Source organism: Callionymus lyra, chromosome 3 (assembly GCF_982586985.1).
Source record: "Callionymus lyra chromosome 3, fCalLyr1.hap1.1, whole genome shotgun sequence".
Lineage (NCBI taxonomy): Eukaryota > Metazoa > Chordata > Actinopteri > Syngnathiformes > Callionymidae > Callionymus > Callionymus lyra.
The window spans coordinates 2,277,990-2,303,604 of NC_141820.1; the positions used below are offsets into that span (position 1 = coordinate 2,277,990).

Sequence of the window (25,615 nt, forward strand, 5' to 3'; positions counted from 1 at the left end):
TGATTCATCCAACAAAGATTCATCCAACAATGATTCATCCAACAATGATTCATCCAACAAAGATTCATCCAACAATGATTCATCCAACAATGATTCATCCAACAAAGATTCATCCAACAATGATTCATCCAACAAGGATTCATCCAACAATGATTCATCCAACAAAGATTCATCCAACAATGATTCATCCAACAATGATTCATCCAACAAAGATTCATCCAACAAAGATTCATCCAACAATGATTCATCCAACAATGATTCATCCAACAATGATGCATCCAACAATGATTCATCCAACAATGATTCATCCAACAAAGATTCATCCAACAAAGATGCATCCAACAATGATTCATCCAACAATGATGCATCCAACAATGATTCATCCAACAAAGATTCATCCAACAATGATGCATCCAACAATGATTCATCCAACAAAGATTCATCCAACAATGATGCATCCAACAAAGATGCATCCAACAATGATTCATCCAACAATGATGCATCCAACAAAGATTCATCCAACAATGATTCATCCAACAATGATGCATCCAACAATGATTCATCCAACAAAGATTCATCCAACAATGATGCATCCAACAAAGATGCATCCAACAATGATTCATCCAACAATGATGCATCCAACAATGATTCATCCAACAAAGATTCATCCAACAATGATGCATCCAACAAAGATGCATCCAACAATGATTCATCCAACAATGATGCATCCAACAATGATTCATCCAACAAAGATTCATCCAACAAAGATGCATCCAACAATGATTCATCCAACAATGATGCATCCAAAAATGATTCATCCAACAAAGATTCATCCAACAATGATGCATCCAACAATGATTCATCCAACAATGATGCATCCAACAATGATATATCCAACAATGATGCATCCAACAATCATTCATCCAACAAAGATGCATCCAACAATGATTCATCCAACAATGATGCATCCAACAATGATTCATCCAACAATGATTCATCCAACAAGGATTCATCCAACAATGATGCATCCAACAATGATTCATCCAACAAAGATGCATCCAACAATGATTCATCCAACAATGATGCATCCAACAATGATTCATCCAACAATGATTCATCCAACAAGGATTCATCCAACAATGATGCATCCAACAATGATTCATCCAACAAGGATTCATCCAACAATGATTCATCCAACAATGATTCATCCAACAATGATTCATCCAACAAGGATTCATCCAACAATGATTCATCCAACAATGATTCATCCAACAATGATGCATCCAACAATGATTCATCCAACAAGGATTCATCCAACAAGGATTCATCCAACAATGATTCATCCAACAATGATTCATCCAACAAGGATTCATCCAACAATGATTCATCCAACAATGATGCATCCAACAATGATTCATCCAACAATGATTCATCCAACAAGGATTCATCCAACAAGGATTCATCCAACAAGGATTCATCCAACAATGATGCATCCAACAATTATTCATCCAACAATGATGCATCCAACAAGGATTCATCCAACAAGGATTCATCCAACAATGATTCATCCAACAATGATGCATCCAACAATGATTAATCCAACAATGATTCATCCAACAAGGATTCATCCAACAAGGATTCATCCAACAATGATTCATCCAACAATGATGCATCCAACAATGATTCATCCAACAATGATGCATCCAACAATGATTCATCCAACAATGATTCATCCAACAATGATTCATCCAACAATTATTCATCCAACAATGATTCATCCAACAATGATTCATCCAACAAGGATTCATCCAACAATGATTCATCCAACAATGATTCATCCAACAATGATTCATCCAACAATGATACATCCAACAAGGATTCATCCAATAATGATGCATCCAACAATGATACATCCAACAAGGATTCATCCAATAATGATGCATCCAACAATGATTCATCCAACAATGATTCATCCAACAATGATACATCCAACAATGATACATCCAACAATGATTCATCCAACAATGATTCATCCAACAATGATACATCCAACAATGATACATCCAACAATGATTCATCCAATAATGATGCATCCAACAATGATTCATCCAACAATGATTCATCCAACAATGATACATCCAACAATGATACATCCAACAATGATTCATCCAACAATTATTCATCCAACAATGATGCATCCAACAATGATTCATCCAACAATGATACATCCAACAATGATACATCCAACAATGATTCATCCAACAATTATTCATCCAACAATGATTCATCCAACAATGATTCATCCAACAATGATACATCCAACAAGGATTCATCCAATAATGATGCATCCAACAATGATGCATCCAACAATGATTCATCCAACAATGATTCATCCAACAATGATTCATCCAACAATGTCAGTGTCGTCAGCAGAACTTCTGGACGAGACTCATCTCTGAGTTGTAGCAGAAGTCTGAAGTGTAGATTGTGAAGAGGAGAGGGACCAGTACTGTCCCCTGAGGTGCTCCTGTACTGCACAGTGTCAGACGTGATGTCCTTCAGCCTGACATACTGTGGTCGATCAGGGAGATAGTCTGAGATCCAGGAGACCAGATCAGGGTCTACTTTATTGGAAGTACAGCTTCCCACTGTATCTCCCGCACGTTCGTTGTTTCGACCTCAAAGAGAACCAGAAGGCAAACCATTAAAAGAACTTGTGTTTATTCTAACAACAGAAGGACATTAAGGCCCATATTTCTGGGTCAGCGACTGTTACCTGAGGAACTCTCAGATACAGCTACCAACTGACAACAGAAACAAAGAAACAGTCATTTCTTATACAGTCAAGCTTGGGCGAGGCACATGAAGGCGATTTGCTCCATGGACCAGGACCTCGTTGTGGGTTGGTACACGTCAGGTTGCTGGGCAGATTAGGGTGTCGTAGAAGTCTCCCCAGACATGAACCTTTGACCCAGACATGGACCGTCATCAGACCAGTTCTGCGGTTGGAGACTCGCGTGTTTGGTTCCTCTTCGAAGCACAAATGGTTCCTGTTCTCACGTCACACTTACACCGTGGCCTGTTAGATTTCTTACCAGGTTAGATCGTGTGGATTGTTTAGTTTATTCTTTATTGGTCATTTTATATTTTATCTATAATCTATAACATGCATATGTGTCAGTTTGTCTTGCAGCAGAGTGGACTGGATGGTGTTGAAGACTCCAGGAACAGGAGCCTCATTGAAAGGCCTCCTCTATCCAGGTGGGAGTAGATGCAGGAGGTGAAGCATCTCCTACACCAACTGGCTGGTAGACAAACTGCAGGTCTTATGCTGAACTTGTGGCCTGAGATGTTTGAGGACCAGCTGCTCCAGTGTATGTATCCTTCAGCTCGATCGGATCTTGTTCTGGACTGGAACGATACAGCTGTAGACTGAGGTTGAAGACCTGCTGGAGCAGCTCAGCTAGTTCAGCAGGTGTGAAGCAGTCGAGCAGACACCTTGTCAGGACCAGCAGCCTTCTCCGTACCAATCCTCCGAAGTACATCCTGTACCTGGAGTGAGGTGAAGCTGGGAAGAGGTTGTGTGGAGCCGAGGGGGCACTGAGGGGGCAGTGAGGGGGGCACTGAGGGGGGCACTGAGGGGGGCACTGAGGGGGCAATGAGGGGGGGGGGGGACTGAAGGGGACACATGAAGGTGAGGCAGGTTCTGAAGCTGCAGTGAGGTTGAGGTGACCTCATCAAACCTGTTTCCTCCTCCACCGTGTCCACTGCAGTCAGAGAGGACTTGGTCTTGTGTCCAGTGATGGTTTTAACATCATCCCAGACTCCTCCCATTCCTCACTCAGCTTCTCCTCCAAGCTTAGGCAGTAGTGTGTTCTTAATGGCCAGGCTCACACCATGCAGATGTTGTCCACCTTGGGGATAGCCTTTCCAGTAGAAAGTGTAGCCCATGCCCTCCTCTGTTAGAGACCCTCATCAAGGAGCCTGGTTTCGCTCAGAGCAGCATGTCGATGTTATAGCATCTCAACTCAGACGCAACCAGGGCTGTCCTTCTATGAGGTCGTTCAGACCTGCCAAAAGAGTCCAAGAGGGTTCTTATGTTCCATGAAGCCACCCTGAGGTTAAAATACTTGTTTCTTCTGTTTCGAGTGGAATGACCCGACAGGTGTGGTAGCCTGTCCAGGTGAGGGTTGAGTGGGCAATTTTTAGGCCACTTTTTCTAGGCCCTTCCTTGCTTGAGGTGAGCAGTGTGGTCCCTATATAGGGGCTACTCAGTCGGACAGGCGTCTGCCGAGAACAGCTGCCACTCAGCCCCAGCTAAAGGCGACCTTTACCCTGTGCTGCTGACGTGTAGGGCTCTGACTAGGAGCTCCTAGTCTATTCAAACCTGCTCCCAAAAACCCCATCGCTGCCAAACTTTGACCAGATATGGATCCAGGTTAGTTCACCGTGGTCATAGGTGGACACCTGCGCAATAGGATATTTTAATTGCTCTAGGGGTGCTATCACCAGTAGCACTATCTTCACCAAGATGGGGTAGGTCTGGTGGCGTGGGTAAGCTAAGGATGACCAGCTCCCCATCCTAGCTGCAGGAGCCTGCCGGGACCTAGCTCTTGTTTAGGCCCGCCTATTGTGCACCGCCAGCACATGCTTTTCTGTTGGGGTGTGCTCCCTTAGCCTTTATCTGAAAAGACTAACCCACAAGGCAGTGGGTCTATTCGCCTATAGCTGGGGCAGTGGATGACGGGCGTCAGGGCATGACCACTGACTGGTGGGCCTGCACACCACATCTCTGGGGCCCACTGCTGCTCCGAGATCCGCTGTAGTTTAGTCTGGGACTGCATGGTACCCAGTTAACATGTATGGCCACGTGTAGGCACTGCAGGAGTCTTGGTGGTGGAGAGGCTATGTACTGGCAGAGTGGGCTTACGCATTTAGCTCCTCTTTTCACCCCAGAGGGGGCTAGCCAGAGGCAGTAGCTGAAAGCAGGAAGTTGCAAGCAGAAAGCAGCATTCAACCTGCAATAACTACAAGCACCGCTACGCTTCTGCACTAGGCGCTTTACACACACCCTGTGTTACAAACACACACACACTGATGATACAATAAAGTCACACATCACAACAACACACACAGATGCTGATGATACAATAGAGTCACACATCACAACAACACACACACACTGATTATACAATAGAGTCACACATCACAACAACAACACACACACTGATGATACAATAGAGTCACACATCACAACAACAAACACACACTGATGATACAATAGAGTCACACATCACAACAACCCAAACCAATGATACAATAGAGTCACACATCACAACAACTCACACACTGGTGATACAATAGAGTCACACATCATAACAACACACACACACTGATGATACAATAGAGTCACACATCACAACAACACACACACTGGTGATACAATAGAGTCACACATCACAACAACTCACACACTGGTGATACAATAGAGTCACACATCACAACAACACACACACTGGTGATACAATAGAGTCACACATCACAACAACACACACACTGATTATACAATAGAGTCACACATCATAACAACACACACACACTGATGATACAATAGAGTCACACATCATAACAACACACACACACTGATGATACAATAGAGTCACACATCACAACAACTCACACACTGGTGATACAATAGAGTCACACATCACATCAACACACAGACACACTGATGATACAATAGAGTCACACATCACAACAACACACACACTAATGATACAATAGAGTCACACATCACAACAACACACAGACACTGATGATACAATAGAGTCACACATCACAACGACACACACACACTGATGATACAATAGAGTCACACATCACAACAACACACACACTGATGATACAATAGAGTCACACATCACAACAACACACACACACTGATGATACAATAGAGTCACACATCACAACAACAAACACGCTCATACATACACACTCATACACACTTAAACACACATGGACACATTTTAAAACACACGTACACACTTCGGTTACACACTAAAATCATCTAAAACACTTAAATAGTTAGTTTAATAGTTAGTTAAATAGTTAGTTAAATAGTAAGTTAAATAGTTAGTTCAATGGTTAGTTAAATAGTTAGTTAAATAGTTAGTTAAATGGTTAGTTAAATAGTTAGTTAAATAGATAGTTAAATAGATAGTTAAATAATTAGTTAAATGGTTAGTTAAATAGTTAGTTAAATAGTTAGTTAAATAGTTAGTTAAATAGTTAGTTAAATAGATAGTTAAATAATTAGTTAAATAATCAGTTAAATGGTTAGTTAAATAGTTAGTTAAATAGTTAGTTAAATAGTTAGTTAAATGGTTAGTTAAATGGTTAGTTAAATAGTTAGTTAAATAGATAGTTAAATAATTAGTTAAATAATTAGTTAAATGGTTAGTTAAATAGTTAGTTAAATGGTTAGTTAAATAGTTAGTTAAATAGATAGTTAAATAATTAGTTAAATAATTAGTTAAATGGTTAGTTAAATAGTTAGTTAAATAGTTATAATTGATAATATACTATTGATAAAAATGTAAAACAAGTTTAAAAATGTAAAATCTCTGAAACAAATCAAAACGTAATTCTGGACAGTTTAGTTGTTTTGTTTGTTTCAGTAAAATCTCTTCATCGATCGTCGCGACAATGACGTTGAAAACAACAAACAAACACGTCAATCAAACAAACACGTCAATCAAACAAACACGTCAATCAAACAAACATGATCAGGTCGTCAGGGTCACGTGACCGAAGTATCGCGTGAAGAAGAGTGATGGACGTGAGCAGAGTTGATTGACAGCTGAGCGAGGACAGCGTGAGTGTGTGTGTGTTTGCACACGGTGTCTCAGATCACAAGGTTCGCTGCGAGACGATGTTCGAGGATCAGAAGCTGCTGTGACTCAACGGAACCAGAACCGCATCTGTGGACCTTCGTGCCGAATATGTTCCAGAAGAAGAACCCGGAGAAGACGCGCCTGCTCGCGCGCGCCAGAGACTCCTGCGTCCCTGGAAGGTACTTTGATTATTAACGGTTTATTTGATTTTATTTTATTTTATTTTATTTTATTTTATTTGATTTTATTTTATTTTATTCTGTTTAACCTTAACTTTAACTTCACGTCGTTGTTTCTGTTTCTTCTCTTCGTTCTTTTGTGGAAACTTTTCTCTTTTCACTCTTTGATTTTTCTCTTTTCTGGCTCGAGTCTCTTCTGCTCACGATTCACTTTTACACACGAACCCGAGTGTTGAAGTGTGCAAAGTTGTGTTGACGCTTGTGTGTGTAGCGTGCAAAGTTGTGTTGACGCTTGTGTGTTTAACGTGCAAAGTTGTGATGACGCTTGTGTGTGTAACGTGCAAAGTTGTGTTGACGCTTGTGTGTTTAACGTGCAAAGTTGTGATGACGCTTGTGTGTGTAACGTGCAAAGTTGTGTTGACGCTTGTGTGTGTAGCGTGCAAAGTTGTGTTGACGCTTGTGTGTTTAACGTGCAAAGTTGTGATGACGCTTGTGTGTGTAACGTGCAAAGTTGTGTTGACGCTTGTGTGTGGAACGTGCAAAGTTGTGTTGACGCTTGTGTGTGTAACGTGCAAAGTTGTGTTGACGCTTGTGTGTGTAGCGTGCAAAGTTGTGTTGACGCTTGTGTGTGTAGCGTGCAAAGTTGTGTTGACGCTTGTGTGTGTAACGTGCAAAGTTGTGTTGACGCTTGTGTGTGGAACGTGCAAAGTTGTGTTGACGCTTGTGTGTGTAACATGCAAAGTTGTGTTGACGCTTGTGTGTGGAACGTGCAAAGTTGTGTTGACGCTTGTGTGTGTAGCGTGCAAAGTTGTGTTGACGCTTGTGTGTGTAACGTGCAAAGTTGTGTTGACGCTTGTGTGTGTAACGTGCAAAGTTGTGTTGACGCTTGTGTGTGTAGCGTGCAAAGTTGTGTTGACGCTTGTGTGTGGAACGTGCAAAGTTGTGTTGACGCTTGTGTGTGTAACGTGCAAAGTTGTGTTGACGCTTGTGTGTGTAACGTGCAAAGTTGTGTTGACGCTTGTGTGTGTAACATGCAAAGTTGTGTTGACGCTTGTGTGTGTAACGTGCAAAGTTGTGTTGACGCTTGTGTGTGTAACGTGCAAAGTTGTGTTGACGCTTGTGTGTGTAGCGTGCAAAGTTGTGTTGACGCTTGTGTGTGTAGCGTGCAAAGTTGTGTTGACACTTGTGTGTGTAACATGCAAAGTTGTGTTGACGCTTGTGTGTTTAACGTGCAAAGTTGTGTTGACGCTTGTGTGTGTAACGTGCAAAGTTGTGTTGACGCTTGTGTGTGTAACGTGCAAAGTTGTGTTGACGCTTGTGTGTGTAACGTGCAAAGTTGTGTTGACGCTTGTGTGTGTAACGTGCAAAGTTGTGTTGACGCTTGTGTGTGTAGCGTGCAAAGTTGTGTTGACGCTTGTGTGTGTAACGTGCAAAGTTGTGTTGACGCTTGTGTGTGTAACGTGCAAAGTTGTGTTGACGCTTGTGTGTGTAGCGTGCAAAGTTGTGTTGACGCTTGAGTGTGTAGCGTGCAAAGTTGTGTTGACGCTTGTGTGTGTAACGTGCAAAGTTGTGTTGACGCTTGTGTGTGTAACGTGCAAAGTTGTGTTGACGCTTGTGTGTGTAACGTGCAAAGTTGTGTTGACGCTTGTGTGTGTAGCGTGCAAAGTTGTGTTGACGCTTGAGTGTGTAGCGTGCAAAGTTGTGTTGAAACTTGTGTGTGTAACGTGCAAAGTTGTGTTGACGCTTGTGTGTGTAACGTGCAAAGTTGTGTTGACGCTTGTGTGTGTAACGTGCAAAGTTGTGTTGACGCTTGTGTGTGTAACGTGCAAAGTTGTGTTGACGCTTGTGTGTGGAACGTGCAAAGTTGTGTTGACGCTTGTGTGTGTAACGTGTTGACGCTTGTGTGTGTAACGTGCAAAGTTGTGTTGACGCTTGTGTGTGTAGCGTGCAAAGTTGTGTTGACGCTTGTGTGTGTAGCGTGCAAAGTTGTGTTGACGCTTGTGTGTGGAACGTGCAAAGTTGTGTTGACGCTTGTGTGTGGAACGTGCAAAGTTGTGTTGACGCTTGTGTGTGTAGCGTGCAAAGTTGTGTTGACGCTTGTGTGTGGAACGTGCAAAGTTGTGTTGACGCTTGTGTGTGTAACGTGCAAAGTTGTGTTGACGCTTGTGTGTGTAACGTGCAAAGTTGTGTTGACGCTTGTGTGTGTAACGTGCAAAGTTGTGTTGACGCTTGTGTGTGTAACGTGCAAAGTTGTGTTGACGCTTGTGTGTGTAACGTGCAAAGTTGTGTTGACGCTTGTGTGTGGAACGTGCAAAGTTGTGATGACGCTTGTGTGTGTAACGTGCAAAGTTGTGATGACGCTTGTGTGTGTAACGTGCAAAGTTGTGTTGACGCTTGTGTGTGTAACGTGCAAAGTTGTGTTGACGCTTGTGTGTGTAACGTGCAAAGTTGTGTTGACGCTTGTGTGTGTAACGTGCAAAGTTGTGTTGACGCTTGTGTGTGTAACGTGCAAAGTTGTGTTGACGCTTGTGTGTGGAACGTGCAAAGTTGTGTTGACGCTTGTGTGTGTAACGTGCAAAGTTGTGTTGACGCTTGTGTGTGGAACATGCAAAGTTGTGTTGACGCTTGTGTGTGTAACGTGCAAAGTTGTGTTGACGCTTGTGTGTGTAGCGTGCAAAGTTGTGTTGACGCTTGTGTGTGTAACATGCAAAGTTGTGTTGACGCTTGTGTGTGGAACGTGCAAAGTTGTGTTGACGCTTGTGTGTGGAACGTGCAAAGTTGTGTTGACGCTTGTGTGTGTAGCGTGCAAAGTTGTGTTGACGCTTGTGTGTGTAACGTGCAAAGTTGTGTTGACGCTTGTGTGTGTAACGTGCAAAGTTGTGTTGACGCTTGTGTGTGTAGCGTGCAAAGTTGTGTTGACGCTTGTGTGTGTAACATGCAAAGTTGTGTTGACGCTTGTGTGTGGAACGTGCAAAGTTGTGTTGACGCTTGTGTGTGGAACGTGCAAAGTTGTGATGACGCTTGTGTGTGTAACGTGCAAAGTTGTGTTGACGCTTGTGTGTGGAACGTGCAAAGTTGTATTGACGCTTGTGTGTGTAGCGTGCAAAGTTGTGTTGACGCTTGTGTGTGTAACATGCAAAGTTGTGTTGACGCTTGTGTGTGGAACGTGCAAAGTTGTGTTGACGCTTGTGTGTGGAACGTGCAAAGTTGTGATGACGCTTGTGTGTGTAACGTGCAAAGTTGTGTTGATGCTTGTGTGTGGAACGTGCAAAGTTGTGTTGACGCATGTGTGTTTAACGTGCAAAGTTGTGTTGACGCTTGTGTGTGTAACGTGCAAAGTTGTGTTGACGCTTGTGTGTGGAACGTGCAAAGTTGTGTTGACGCTTGTGTGTGTAACGTGCAAAGTTGTGTTGATGCTTGTGTGTGTAACGTGCAAAGTTGTGTTGACGCTTGTGTGTGTAATGTGCAAAGTTGTGTTGACGCCTCTGTGTGTAACTTGCAAAGTTGTGTTGACGCTTGTGTGTGGAACGTGCAAATTTGTGTTGACGCTTGTGTGTTTAACGTGCAAAGTTGTGTTGACGCTTGTGTGTGTAACGTGCAAAGTTGTGTTGACGCTTGTGTGTGTAACGTGCAAAGTTGTGTTGACGCTTTTTATGACATCATCAGTGTTTCTGTCAGTGTGTCCAGGGATGATGACATCATCAGTGTTTCTGTCAGTGTCCAGGGATGATGACATCATCAGTGTTTCTGTCAGTGTGTCCAGGGATGATGACATCATCAGTGTTTCTAACAGTGTGTCCAGGGATGATGACATCATCAGTGTTTCTAACAGTGTGTCCAGGGATGATGACATCATCATGCACTGTCACGACAACAGTCGAGCTCGAGAAGATCGTGAGCGAGAACAGAAAGTCGCGAGGAAGAGATTGTACGTCGTGTCCTTCGTGTGCGTGATCTTCATGTTGGGAGAGATCGTCGGTGAGTTTGTTACCATGTATTCATTTAACGTGTCGTGACTCGTGTCGTGACTCGTGTCCTGACTCGTGTCGTGACTCGTGTCCTGACTCGTGTCCTGACTTGTGACTCGTGTCTTGACTTGTGACTCGTGTCCTGACTTGTGACTTGTGTTGTGACTCGTGTCCTGACTCATGTCCTGACTTGTGACTCGTGTCCTGACTTGTGACTCGTGTCCTGACTTGTGACTCGTGTCCTGACTTGTGACTTGTGTTGTGACTCGTGTCCTGACTCATGTCCTGACTTGTGACTCGTGTCCTGACTTGTGACTCGTGTCCTGACTCGTGACTCGTGACCTGACTTGTGACTCGTGTCCTGACTCGTGTCCTGACTCGTGTCCTGACTCGTGTCCTGACTTGTGACTTGTGTTGTGACTCGTGTCCTGACTCATGTCCTGACTTGTGACTGTCCTGACTTGTGACTTGTGTTGTGACTCGTGTCCTGACTCGTGTCCTGACTTGTGACTGTCCTGACTTGTGACTTGTGTTGTGACTCATGTCCTGACTTGTGACTGTCCTGACTTGTGACTTGTGTTGTGACTCGTGTCCTGACTCGTGTCCTGACTTGTGACTCGTGTCCTGACTTGTGACTTGTGTTGTGACTCATGTCCTGACTTGTGACTGTCCTGACTTGTGACTTGTGTTGTGACTCGTGTCCTGACTTGTGACTCGTGTCCTGACTTGTGACTCGTGTCCTGACTTGTGACTTGTGTTGTGACTCGTGTCCTGACTCGTGTCCTGACTTGTGACTGTCCTGACTTGTGACTTGTGTTGTGACTCATGTCCTGACTCGTGTCCTGACTTGTGACTCGTGTCCTGACTCGTGTCCTGACTTGTGACTCGTGTCCCGACTCGTGTCCTGACTTTTGACTGTCCTGACTTGTGACTTGTGTTGTGACTCATGTCCTGACTCGTGTCCTGACTTGTGACTGTCCTGACTTGTGACTTGTGTTGTGACTCGTGTCCTGACTTGTGACTCGTGTCTTGACTTGTGACTCGTGACCTGACTTGTGACTCGTGTCCTGACTCGTGTCGTGACTCGTGTCCTGACTTGTGACTCGTGTCCTGACTCGTGTCCTGACTTGTGACTGTCCTGACTTGTGACTTGTGTTGTGACTCATGTCCTGACTCGTGTCCTGACTTGTGACTCGTGTCCTGACTCGTGTCCTGACTTGTGACTCGTGTCCTGACTCGTGTCCTGACTTGTGACTGTCCTGACTTGTGACTTGTGTTGTGACTCATGTCCTGACTCGTGTCCTGACTTGTGACTCGTGTCCTGACTCGTGTCCTGACTTGTGACTGTCCTGACTTGTGACTTGTGTTGTGACTCGTGTCCTGACTCGTGTCCTGACTTGTGACTGTCCTGACTTGTGACTTGTGTTGTGACTCATGTCCTGACTCGTGTCCTGACTTGTGACTCGTGTCCTGACTCGTGTCCTGACTTGTGACTCGTGTCCTGACTTGTGTCCTGACTTTTGACTGTCCTGACTTGTGACTTGTGTTGTGACTCATGTCCTGACTCGTGTCCTGACTTGTGACTGTCCTGACTTGTGACTTGTGTTGTGACTCGTGTCCTGACTTGTGACTCGTGACCTGACTTGTGACTCGTGACCTGACTTGTGACTCGTGTCCTGACTCGTGTCCTGACTTGTGACTCGTGTCCTGACTCGTGTCCTGACTCGTGTCCTGACTCGTGTCCTGACTCGTGTCCTGACTTGTGACTCGTGTCCTGACTTGTGACTCGTGTCCTGACTCGTGTCCTGACTCGTGTCCTGACTCGTGTCCTGACTTGTGACTCGTGTCCTGACTTGTGACTCGTGTCCTGACTTGTGACTCGTGTCCTGACTCGTGTCCTGACTCGTGTCCTGACTCGTGACTCGTGACCTGACTTGTGACTCGTGTCCTGACTCGTGTCCTGACTCGTGTCCTGACTCGTGTCCTGACTCGTGTCCTGACTCGTGTCCTGACTTGTGACTTGTGTTGTGACTCGTGTCCTGACTCATGTCCTGACTTGTGACTGTCCTGACTTGTGACTTGTGTTGTGACTCGTGTCCTGACTCGTGTCCTGACTTGTGACTGTCCTGACTTGTGACTTGTGTTGTGACTCATGTCCTGACTCGTGTCCTGACTTGTGACTCGTGTCCTGACTTGTGACTTGTGTTGTGACTCATGTCCTGACTTGTGACTTTCCTGACTTGTGACTTGTGTTGTGACTCGTGTCCTGACTTGTGACTCGTGTCCTGACTTGTGACTCGTGTCCTGACTTGTGACTTGTGTTGTGACTCGTGTCCTGACTCGTGTCCTGACTTGTGACTGTCCTGACTTGTGACTTGTGTTGTGACTCATGTCCTGACTCGTGTCCTGACTTGTGACTCGTGTCCTGACTCGTGTCCTGACTTGTGACTCGTGTCCCGACTCGTGTCCTGACTTTTGACTGTCCTGACTTGTGACTTGTGTTGTGACTCGTGTCCTGACTCGTGTCCTGACTTGTGACTGTCCTGACTTGTGACTTGTGTTGTGACTCATGTCCTGACTCGTGTCCTGACTTGTGACTCGTGTCCTGACTCGTGTCCTGACTTGTGACTCGTGTCCCGACTCGTGTCCTGACTTTTGACTGTCCTGACTTGTGACTTGTGTTGTGACTCGTGTCCTGACTCGTGTCCTGACTTGTGACTGTCCTGACTTGTGACTTGTGTTGTGACTCGTGTCCTGACTTGTGACTCGTGTCTTGACTTGTGACTCGTGTCCTGACTCGTGTCGTGACTCGTGTCGTGACTCGTGTCGTGACTCGTGTCGTGACTCGTGACTCGTGTCGTGACTCGTGACTCGTGTCCTGACTCGTGTCCTGACTTTTGACTGTCCTGACTTGTGACTTGTGTTGTGACTCATGTCCTGACTCGTGTCCTGACTTGTGACTGTCCTGACTTGTGACTTGTGTTGTGACTCGTGTCCTGACTTGTGACTCGTGTCTTGACTTGTGACTCGTGACCTGACTTGTGACTCGTGTCCTGACTCGTGTCGTGACTCGTGTCGTGACTCGTGTCCTGACTTGTGACTCGTGTCCTGACTCGTGTCCTGACTTGTGACTGTCCTGACTTGTGACTTGTGTTGTGACTCATGTCCTGACTCGTGTCCTGACTTGTGACTCGTGTCCTGACTCGTGTCCTGACTTGTGACTCGTGTCCTGACTCGTGTCCTGACTTGTGACTGTCCTGACTTGTGACTTGTGTTGTGACTCATGTCCTGACTCGTGTCCTGACTTGTGACTCGTGTCCTGACTCGTGTCCTGACTTGTGACTGTCCTGACTTGTGACTTGTGTTGTGACTCGTGTCCTGACTCGTGTCCTGACTTGTGACTGTCCTGACTTGTGACTTGTGTTGTGACTCATGCCCTGACTCGTGTCCTGACTTGTGACTCGTGTCCTGACTCGTGTCCTGACTTGTGACTCGTGTCCTGACTTGTGTCCTGACTTTTGACTGTCCTGACTTGTGACTTGTGTTGTGACTCATGTCCTGACTCGTGTCCTGACTTGTGACTGTCCTGACTTGTGACTTGTGTTGTGACTCGTGTCCTGACTTGTGACTCGTGACCTGACTTGTGACTCGTGACCTGACTTGTGACTCGTGTCCTGACTCGTGTCCTGACTTGTGACTCGTGTCCTGACTCGTGTCCTGACTCGTGTCCTGACTCGTGTCCTGACTCGTGTCCTGACTCGTGTCCTGACTCGTGTCCTGACTTGTGACTCGTGTCCTGACTTGTGACTCGTGTCCTGACTCGTGTCCTGACTCGTGTCCTGACTCGTGTCCTGACTCGTGACTCGTGTCCTGACTTGTGACTCGTGTCCTGACTCGTGTCCTGACTCGTGTCCTGACTCGTGTCCTGACTTGTGACTCGTGTCCTGACTCGTGTCCTGACTTGTGACTCGTGACCTGACTTGTGACTCGTGTCCTGACTCGTGTCCTGACTCGTGTCCTGACTCGTGTCCTGACTCGTGTCCTGACTCGTGTCCTGACTCGTGTCCTGACTTGTTACCCGTGTCCTGACTCGTGTCCTGACTCGTGTCCTGACTCGTGTCCTGACTCGTGTCCTGACTCGTGTCCTGACTCGTGTCCTGACTTGTGACTCGTGTCGTGACTCGTGTCCTGACTTGTTACCCGTGTCCTGACTCGTGTCCTGACTCGTGTCCTGACTCGTGTCCTGACTCGTGTCCTGACTCGTGTCCTGACTTGTGACTCGTGTCCTGACTCGTGTCCTGACTCGTGTCCTGACTCGTGTCCTGACTCGTGTCGTGAATCGTGTCCTGACTCGTGTCCTGACTCGTGTCCTGACTCGTGTCCTGACTCGTGTTCTGACTCGTGTTCTGACTCGTGTCCTGACTTGTGTCCTGACTCGTGTCGTGACTCTTGTCGTGACTTGTGACTCGTGTCCTGACTTGTGACTCGTGTCCTGACTTGTGACTCGTGTCCTGACTCGTGTCCTGACTCGTGTCCTGACTTGTGACTCGTGTCGTGACTCGTGTCCTGACTTGTGACTCGTGTCCTGACTCGTGTCGTGACTCGTGTCCTGACTCGTGTCCTGACTCGTGTCCTGACTCGTGTCCTGACTTGTGACTCGTGTCGTGACTCGTGTCCTGACTTGTGACTCGTGTCCTGACTCGTGTCGTGACTCGTGTCGTGACTCGTGTCCTGACTCGTGTCCTGACTCGTGTCCTGACTCGTGTCCTGACTCGTGTCCTGACTTGTGACTCGTGACCTGACTTGTGACTCGTGTCCTGACTCGTGTCCTGACTCGTGTCCTGACTCGTGTCCTGACTTGTGACTCGTGTCCTGACTTGTGACTCGTGTCCTGACTCGTGTCCTGACTCGTGTCCTGACTCGTGTCCTGACTCGTGTCCTGACTTGTGACTCGTGTCCTGACTCGTGTCGTGACTCGTGTCCTGACTTGTGACTCGTGTCCTGACTCGTGTCGTGACTCGTGTCCTGACTCGTGTCCTGACTTGTGACTCGTGTCCTGACTCGTGTCCTGACTCGTGTCCTGACTCGTGTCCTGACTTGTGACTCGTGTCCTGACTCGTGTCCTGACTCGTGTCCTGACTCGTGTCCTGACTTGTGTCCTGACTTGTGTCCTGACTCGTGTCCTGACTCGTGTCCTGACTCGTGTCCTGACTCGTGTCCTGACTCGTGTCGTGACTCGTGTCCTGACTTGTGACTCGTGTCCTGACTCGTGTCCTGACTCGTGTCCTGACTCGTGTCCTGACTCGTGTCCTGACTTGTGACTCGTGTCCTGACTCGTGTCCTGACTCGTGTCCTGACTCGTGTCCTGACTTGTGACTCGTGTCCTGACTCGTGTCCTGACTCGTGTCCTGACTCGTGTCCTGACTTGTGACTCGTGTCCTGACTCGTGTCCTGACTCGTGTCCTGACTTGTGACTCGTGTCCTGACTCGTGTCCTGACTCGTGTCCTGACTCGTGTCCTGACTTGTGACTCGTGTCCTGACTCGTGTCCTGACTCGTGTCCTGACTCGTGTCCTGACTCGTGACTCGTGTCCTGACTCGTGTCCTGACTCGTGTCCTGACTCGTGTCCTGACTTGTGACTCGTGTCCTGACTCGTGTCCTGACTCGTGTCCTGACTCGTGTCCTGACTTGTGACTCGTGTCCTGACTTGTGACTCGTGTCCTGACTCGTGACTCGTGACCTGACTTGTGACTCGTGTCCTGACTCGTGTCCTGACTCGTGTCGTGACTCGTGTCTTGACTCGTGTCCTGACTCGTGTCCTGACTCGTGTCTTGACTCGTGTCCTGACTTGTGACTCGTGTCCTGACTTGTGACTCGTGTCCTGACTTGTGACTCGTGTCCTGACTTGTGACTCGTGTCCTGACTCGTGTCCTGACTCGTGTCCTGACTCGTGTCCTGACTCGTGTCCTGACTTGTGACTCGTGTCCTGACTCGTGTCCTGACTCGTGTCGTGACTCGTGTCCTGACTCGTGTCCTGACTCGTGTCCTGACTCGTGTCCTGACTCGTGTCCTGACTTGTGACTCGTGTCGTGACTCGTGTCCTGACTCGTGTCCTGACTCGTGTCCTGACTCGTGTCCTGACTCGTGTCCTGACTCGTGTCCTGACTCGTGTCCTGACTCGTGTCCTGACTCGTGTCTTGCTCAAAGGCGGGTACCTGGCGGGCAGCCTGGCGGTGATGACCGACGCCGCTCACCTGCTGGTGGATCTGTTCAGCTTCATCATCAGCCTGGTGTCTCTGTGGCTCTCGTCCAGACCTGCCACTCACAGGCTGAGCTTCGGCTGGCATCGAGCAGGTGAGTTGCTGTCCAGGGTGTCCCTCGTCCAGGTCCTCACGTCTGCCCCACAGAGGTCCTGGGAGCTCTTCTGTCCGTCTGCACCATCTGGCTGGTCACTGGCGTCCTGGTCTATCTGGCTGTGGAACGTCTCGTCAGCGACAACTACACCATCGAGGGAACCGTCATGTTGATCACGTCTGGCTGTGCAGTGCTGGCCAACATAGTGTGAGTCTGTGTGAGTCTGTGTGAGTCTGTGTGAGTCTGTGTGTGAGTCTGTGTGTGAGTCTGTGTGTGGGGTGTGTGTGAGTCTGTGTGTGAGTCTGTGTGTGAGTCTGTGTGTGGGGTGTGTGTGAGTGTGTGTGTGAGTCTGTGAGTCTGTGTGTGAGTCTGTGTGTGAGTCTGTGTGTGAGTCTGTGTGTGAGTCTGTGTGTGGGGTGTGTGTGAGTCTGTGTGTGAGTCTGTGTGTGAGTCTGTGTGTGAGTCTGTGTGTGAGAGTCTGTGTGTGAGAGTCTGTGTGTGTGTGTGTGAGTCTGTGAGTGTGTGTGTGTTTGAGTGTGAGTCTGTGTGAAAATTGTTGTTTGTGTGTGCATGTGTAGTGTGAGTTGTGTTGTGTATAACGTGTTCTGTCCACAGGATGGCGCTGGTGCTGCATCAGTCTGGACACGGTCACAGTCATGGAGGACTTTCTTCTCACAGTCACGACAAGAAGACACAACATTCACACAACTCTCCTCCGTCAGACTCACACATGGACCTGGAAGTTCCAGGAGCTGAAGCCAGTGAGTGTGACGTCACTACACAACGTTGTCGACTCTACACACTCCACTGAGCGGAGCACTGAGAGATTTGATTGGATCAGACGTGTGTCGATCAGTTAAAGTTATGTTTCGTGAAAGGTGTGTGTGTGAATGTGTGTGAGAGTGTGAGTCTGTGTGTGTGAGTCTGTGTGTGTGAGTCTGTGTGTGAGAGTGTGTGAGTGTGTGAGTCTGTGTGTGTGAGTCTGTGTGTGAATGTGTGTGAGAGTGTGAGTCTGTGTGTGAGTCTGTGTGTGAGTCTGTGTGTGTGAGTCTGTGTGTGAGAGTGTGAGTGTGTGTGTGTGTGAGTCTGTGTGTGTGAGTCTGTGTGTGAGTCTGAGTGTGTGAGAGTGTGTGAGTGTGAGTGTGAGTCTGTGTGTGTGAGAGTGTGTGAGAGTGTGAGTGTGAGTCTGTGTGTGTGTCTGAGTGTGAGTCTGTGTGTGTGTGTGAGTCTGTGTGTCAGTGTGTGAATGTGTGTGAGAGTGTGAGTATGAGTATGTGAGTGTGAGTCTGTGTGTGTGAGTCTGTGTGTGAGTCTGTGTGTGTGTGTGAGTCTGTGTGTCAGAGTGTGTGAGTGTGTGTGTGAGAGTGTGAGTGTGTGCGAGAGTGTGTGAGTGAGTGTGTGTGAGTGTGTGTGTGTGTGAGTGTGTGAGTCTGTGTGTGTGAGTCTGTGTGTGTGAGTGTGTGTGTCAGACGTGTGTCCATCAGTTAAAGTTATGTTTTTGGAAGTAGTTCCAGGAACAAACGCATCATGTGACTAATCAAAGGTCATGTGACTCACGAGCAGGAAGTGAAGCGCGACAGGCCAATGCTAGCGTGCGCGCGGCGTTCGTGCACGTGCTCGGAGATCTTCTGCAGAGCATCAGCGTCTTGATCAGCGCCGTCATCATCTTCTTCAAGGTGAGCGGGTCAAGGTCGCGACAGAAGGAGTCCCTGCATCCTCTCGTCCTCAGTCGTCGCATCATCAGAGAATGATCTTAAGCTCCGCCCACTGAAAACACTGTTTTTCTGGAGATTAAATCTTGTTGACCATAACCACACTGCGCATCATCAATGGTCTCCACCTCCAAGGGACTTGTTGTTTAAACAAAGCATGATTACAGCTGGAGGAGGAGTGAAGCCATTATTACGTCATCATGGACTCTCGTAACCTCTCGTTTGTCCAGATTTCAGAGCAACGATGTTTAATAACTGATGATGTCATCTTCTGCAGCCGGAATACAAGATGGCCGACCCCATCTGTACCTTCCTGTTCTCAGTGTTTGTTCTCTGCACGACCTTCACGGTGCTCAGAGACATTCTGCTGGTGCTGATGGAGGGTAAGTGTTCCTCTCTTGTTCCTCTCTTGTTCCTCTCTTGTTCCTCTCGTGTTCCTCTCTTGTTCCTCTCTTGTTCCTCTCGTGTTCCTCTCGTGTTCCTCTCGTGTTCCTCTCGTGTTCCTCTCGTGTTCCTCTCGTGTTCCTCTCGTGTTCCTCTCGTGTTCCTCTCTTGTTCCTCTCGTGTTCCTCTCGTGTTCCTCTCGTGTTCCTCTCGTGTTCCTCTCTTGTTCCTCTCGTGTTCCTCTCGTGTTCCTCTCTTGTTCCTCTCTTGTTCCTCTCTTGTTCCTCTCGTGTTCCTCTCGTGTTCCTCTCGTGTTCCTCTCGTGTTCCTCTCGTGTTCCTCTCTTGTTCCTCTCGTGTTCCTCTCGTGTTCCTCTCGTGTTCCTCTCGTGTTCCTCTCGTGTTCCTCTCGTGTTCCTCTCGTGTTCCTCTCGTGTTCCTCTCTTGTTCCTCTCTTGTTCCTCTCGTGTTCCTCTCGTGTTCCTCTCGTGTTCCTCTCGTGTTCCTCTCTTGTTCCTCTCTTGTTCCTCTCGTGTTCCTCTCGTGTTCCTCTCTTGTTCCGCTCGTGTTCCTCTCGTGTTCCTCTCGTGTTCCTCTCTTGTTCCTCTCGTGTTCCTCTCGTGTTCCTCTCGTGTTCCTCTCGTGTTCCTCTCTTGTTCCTCTCGTGTTCCTCTCTTGTTCCTCTCGTGTTCCTCTCTTGTTCCGCTCGTGTTCCGCTCGTGTTCCTCTCGTGTTCCGCTCGTGTTCCTCTCGTGTTCCGCTCGTGTTCCTCTCGTGTTCCTCTCTTGTTTGTTCCTCTCGTGTTCCTCTCGTGTTCCTCTCGTGTTCCTCTCTTGTTCCTCTCGTGTTCCTCTCTTGTTCCGCTCGTGTTCCTCTCGTGTTCCGCTCGTGTTCCGCTCGTGTTCCGCTCGTGTTCCTCTCGTGTTCCTCTCGTGTTCCTCTCGTGTTCCTCTCGTGTTCCTCTCGTGTTCCTCTCGTGTTCCTCTCTTGTTCCTCTCGTGTTCCTCTCGTGTTCCTCTCGTGTTCCTCTCGTGTTCCTCTCTTGTTCCTCTCGTGTTCCTCTCGTGTTCCTCTCGTGTTCCTCTCTTGTTCCTCTCTTGTTCCTCTCGTGTTCCTCTCGTGTTCCTCTCTTGTTCCTCTCTTGTTCCTCTCGTGTTCCTCTCGTGTTCCTCTCTTGTTTGTTCCTCTCTTGTTCCTCTCGTGTTCCTCTCGTGTTCCTCTCGTGTTGCTCTCGTGTTCCTCTCGTGTTTGTTCCTCTCTTGTTCCTCTCGTGTTCCTCTCGTGTTCCTCTCGTGTTCCTCTCTTGTTCCTCTCTTGTTCCTCTCTTGTTCCTCTCGTGTTCCTCTCGTGTTCCTCTCGTGTTCCGCTCGTGTTCCTCTCGTGTTCCTCTCGTGTTCCTCTCGTGTTCCTCTCGTGTTCCTCTCGTGTTCCTCTCGTGTTCCGCTCGTGTTCCTCTCGTGTTCCTCTCGTGTTCCTCTCGTGTTCCTCTCGTGTTCCTCTCGTGTTCCTCTCGTGTTCCGCTCTTGTTCCTCTCGTGTTCCTCTCGTGTTCCTCTCGTGTTCCTCTCGTGTTCCTCTCGTGTTCCTCTCGTGTTCCTCTCGTGTTCCTCTCTTGTTCCTCTCTTGTTCCTCTCTTGTTCCTCTCGTGTTCCTCTCGTGTTCCTCTCTTGTTCCTCTCGTGTTCCTCTCGTGTTCCTCTCGTGTTCCTCTCGTGTTCCTCTCGTGTTTCTCTCGTGTTCCTCTCGTGTTTCTCTCGTGTTCCTCTCTTGTTCCTCTCGTGTTCCTCTCTTGTTCCTCTCGTGTTCCTCTCTTGTTCCTCTCGTGTTCCTCTCGTGTTCCTCTCTTGTTCCTCTCGTGTTCCTCTCGTGTTCCTCTCGTGTTCCTCTCGTGTTCCTCTCGTGTTCCGCTCGTGTTCCTCTCGTGTTCCTCTCGTGTTCCTCTCGTGTTCCTCTCTTGTTCCGCTCGTGTTCCGCTCGTGTTCCGCTCGTGTTCCTCTCGTGTTCCTCTCGTGTTCCTCTCTTGTTCCTCTCGTGTTCCTCTCTTGTTCCTCTCGTGTTCCTCTCGTGTTCCTCTCTTGTTCCTCTCGTGTTCCTCTCGTGTTCCTCTCGTGTTCCTCTCGTGTTCCTCTCGTGTTCCGCTCGTGTTCCTCTCGTGTTCCTCTCGTGTTCCTCTCGTGTTCCTCTCTTGTTCCGCTCGTGTTCCGCTCGTGTTCCGCTCGTGTTCCTCTCGTGTTCCGCTCGTGTTCCTCTCGTGTTCCTCTCTTGTTCCTCTCGTGTTCCTCTCGTGTTCCTCTCGTGTTCCTCTCTTGTTCCGCTCGTGTTCCGCTCGTGTTCCGCTCGTGTTCCTCTCGTGTTCCTCTCTTGTTCCTCTCGTGTTCCTCTCTTGTTCCGCTCGTGTTCCGCTCGTGTTCCTCTCGTGTTCCTCTCTTGTTCCTCTCGTGTTCCGCTCGTGTTCCTCTCGTGTTCCTCTCGTGTTCCTCTCGTGTTCCTCTCGTGTTCCTCTCGTGTTCCTCTCGTGTTCCTCTCGTGTTCCTCTCGTGTTCCTCTCGTGTTCCGCTCGTGTTCCGCTCGTGTTCCTCTCGTGTTCCTCTCTTGTTCCTCTCGTGTTCCTCTCGTGTTCCTCTCGTGTTCCTCTCGTGTTCCTCTCGTGTTCCTCTCGTGTTCCTCTCGTGTTCCGCTCGTGTTCCGCTCGTGTTCCGCTCGTGTTCCGCTCGTGTTCCTCTCGTGTTCCTCTCGTGTTCCTCTCGTGTTCCTCTCGTGTTCCTCTCGTGTTCCGCTCGTGTTCCGCTCGTGTTCCGCTCGTGTTCCTCTCGTGTTCCTCTCGTGTTCCGCTCGTGTTCCGCTCGTGTTCCGCTCGTGTTCCTCTCGTGTTCCTCTCGTGTTCCTCTCGTGTTCCTCTCTTGTTCCTCTCGTGTTCCTCTCGTGTTCCTCTCGTGTTCCTCTCTTGTTCCTCTCTTGTTCCTCTCGTGTTCCTCTCGTGTTCCTCTCGTGTTCCGCTCGTGTTCCGCTCGTGTTCCGCTCGTGTTCCTCTCGTGTTCCTCTCGTGTTCCGCTCGTGTTCCGCTCGTGTTCCGCTCGTGTTCCTCTCGTGTTCCTCTCGTGTTCCTCTCGTGTTCCTCTCTTGTTCCTCTCGTGTTCCTCTCGTGTTCCTCTCGTGTTCCGCTCTTGTTCCTCTCTTGTTCCTCTCGTGTTCCTCTCTTGTTCCTCTCGTGTTCCTCTCGTGTTCCTCTCGTGTTCCTCTCGTGTTCCTCTCTTGTTCCTCTCGTGTTCCTCTCGTGTTCCTCTCGTGTTCCTCTCGTGTTCCTCTCGTGTTCCTCTCGTGTTCCTCTCGTGTTCCTCTCGTGTTCCTCTCGTGTTCCTCTCTTGTTCCTCTCGTGTTCCTCTCGTGTTCCTCTCTTGTTCCTCTCTTGTTCCTCTCGTGTTCCTCTCTTGTTCCTCTCGTGTTCCTCTCTTGTTCCTCTCGTGTTCCTCTCGTGTTCCTCTCGTGTTCCTCTCGTGTTCCTCTCGTGTTCCTCTCGTGTTCCTCTCGTGTTCCGCTCGTGTTCCGCTCGTGTTCCTCTCGTGTTCCTCTCTTGTTCCTCTCGTGTTCCGCTCGTGTTCCTCTCGTGTTCCTCTCGTGTTCCTCTCTTGTTCCTCTCGTGTTCCGCTCGTGTTCCTCTCGTGTTCCGCTCGTGTTCCGCTCGTGTTCCTCTCTTGTTCCTCTCGTGTTCCTCTCGTGTTCCTCTCTTGTTCCTCTCGTGTTCCTCTCTTGTTCCTCTCGTGTTCCTCTCGTGTTCCTCTCTTGTTCCTCTCGTGTTCCTCTCTTGTTCCTCTCGTGTTCCTCTCGTGTTCCTCTCTTGTTCCTCTCGTGTTCCTCTCGTGTTCCTCTCTTGTTCCTCTCGTGTTCCTCTCGTGTTCCTCTCTTGTTCCTCTCGTGTTCCTCTCTTGTTCCTCTCGTGTTCCTCTCGTGTTCCTCTCTTGTTCCTCTCGTGTTCCTCTCTTGTTCCTCTCGTGTTCCTCTCGTGTTCCTCTCGTGTTCCTCTCGTGTTCCTCTCGTGTTCCTCTCGTGTTCCTCTCGTGTTCCTCTCGTGTTCCTCTCGTGTTCCTCTCGTGTTCCGCTCGTGTTCCGCTCGTGTTCCTCTCGTGTTCCTCTCTTGTTCCTCTCGTGTTCCGCTCGTGTTCCTCTCGTGTTCCTCTCGTGTTCCTCTCTTGTTCCTCTCGTGTTCCGCTCGTGTTCCTCTCGTGTTCCTCTCTTGTTCCTCTCGTGTTCCTCTCGTGTTCCTCTCGTGTTCCTCTCGTGTTCCGCTCGTGTTCCGCTCGTGTTCCGCTCGTGTTCCGCTCGTGTTCCTCTCGTGTTTCTCTCGTGTTTCTCTCTTGTTCCTCTCGTGTTCCTCTCGTGTTCCTCTCGTGTTCCTCTCTTGTTCCTCTCGTGTTCCTCTCTTGTTCCTCTCGTGTTCCTCTCTTGTTCCTCTCTTGTTCCTCTCGTGTTCCTCTCGTGTTCCTCTCTTGTTCCGCTCTTGTTCCTCTCGTGTTCCGCTCTTGTTCCTCTCGTGTTCCTCTCGTGTTCCTCTCGTGTTCCTCTCGTGTTCCTCTCGTGTTCCTCTCGTGTTCCTCTCGTGTTCCGCTCGTGTTCCGCTCGTGTTCCTCTCGTGTTCCTCTCGTGTTCCTCTCGTGTTCCTCTCTTGTTCCTCTCGTGTTCCGCTCGTGTTCCTCTCGTGTTCCTCTCGTGTTCCTCTCGTGTTCCTCTCTTGTTCCTCTCGTGTTCCGCTCGTGTTCCTCTCGTGTTCCTCTCGTGTTCTGCTGGTGTTCCTCTCGTGTTCCTCTCGTGTTCCTCTCATGTTCTGCTGGTGTTCCTCTCAGGAGTTCCTGCAGGCGTGAAGTTCAGTGAAGTACGAGACGGACTTTTAGGCGTGAAGGGAGTGACGGCCATTCATGACCTTCACATCTGGGCTCTGACTGTCAATCAAGCTCTGCTGTCGGCTCACGTGGCCATCGGTGAGTTTGAGATATATATATATTCATTGTGCGTCTGTGTGTCGACACTAACACACAACTACATGAGTCATGTGTCTGATCCGCAGACGACACGGTGGACGCTCGGACGGTCCTTCAACAAATGACTCAGGCGTGTTTCTCGTCCTACAACTTCCACTCCGTCACCATCCAGATGGAGCGACAGGACGACCTGAAGCCCGGATGTTCTCTGTGCGAGGATCCGCAAGTTTAACTCGCCCCTTGTTCTTTGAACTGGTTTTTACTTGATTTGTGGGCAGACATTAAATGAAGTCAAATAAAGATCATTAAACACTGGTTCTCTCGACACATGTTTACATTTTAATGTCACTTTTTATTCAACGTTCAAACCCTAAAGACAATAAAGTGAATAAACATTTGACCATTTTCTTTTATTTTGAAGGTTCATTACTTTGTTTATGTTAGTAAATCATCGGAACATGTTTTAATTGAAACTTTTCATTACTATATTGAAAAATCTTAATTGTTGATCAATTAAAAAATATCTAATAATCGAATTAAATAATTTAAAGTCGTTTTTAATCCAAAGAGTTTGATTCAAATAGTTCAAAAACATTCTTTCAAAATTCCTAATTTTTCAAATTTATTTTCCTTAAAACCCCTGAGTTATCTATCATAACCTCAGGTTCTACGAATTGGTGCGAAGCCCTCTAACGGCTTCGCTATTGGTTTACCCCGAGGCACCGCCTCGTCTCTGAGAAAGCTTAATGAACTCGCCACCCAGCAGGGGGCAGTCCACTTCCTATAAGGGCGGGAAACACCCCCCGCACTTCCTCCAACTGAAAACTCAGCGAGAAGGGTGGCCGCTGGGCAACGAGGTTAGAGGGCTTCGCACCAATTGCGTAGAACCTGAGGTTATGATAGATAACTCAGGGATTGTACTTCATATTGGTGCTCCGCCCTCTTACGGCTTCGCTATTGGTTTAAAACCAAGCCTGACGGGATAAATGTACCCCCAGCTGGACGCCGCTCCTGAAGCAGCATTGCTAGGGCCCAGCCAGCCCAGGATCCAAGTCTACTGGAGCCGTGGGCCTCGAGGGGGGCACAGCAGCGCTCAAAACCGTATGAGCTACTGATCCCGCCGTCACGTCGAGGAGATGGGCGTTAGCAAAGGTT

General features: G+C 48.2%; 1 protein-coding gene across 2 annotated transcripts; it reads left to right on the plus strand.

The window, feature by feature from the left end:
• Positions 1–6,892: 6,892 nt before the first annotated feature.
• slc30a8 (solute carrier family 30 member 8) lies at positions 6,893–24,858 on the plus strand. 2 transcript variants are annotated; one of them, XM_087785644.1, is made up of 9 exons: positions 6,893–7,072; positions 10,866–11,050; positions 17,248–17,394; positions 17,448–17,601; positions 18,010–18,155; positions 18,958–19,070; positions 19,384–19,489; positions 24,326–24,460; positions 24,547–24,858. In XM_087785644.1, exons 1-9 carry the CDS (start codon positions 7,002–7,004, stop codon positions 24,690–24,692), a joined length of 1,203 nt encoding a protein of 400 aa, XP_087641770.1. In that variant the 5' UTR covers positions 6,893–7,001; the 3' UTR covers positions 24,693–24,858. The 2 variants fall into 2 exon arrangements, with proteins under 2 accessions (XP_087641770.1, XP_087641771.1); XM_087785645.1 differs by having other exon boundaries at positions 10,905–11,050.
• The last annotated feature ends 757 nt before the right edge of the window (positions 24,859–25,615 follow it).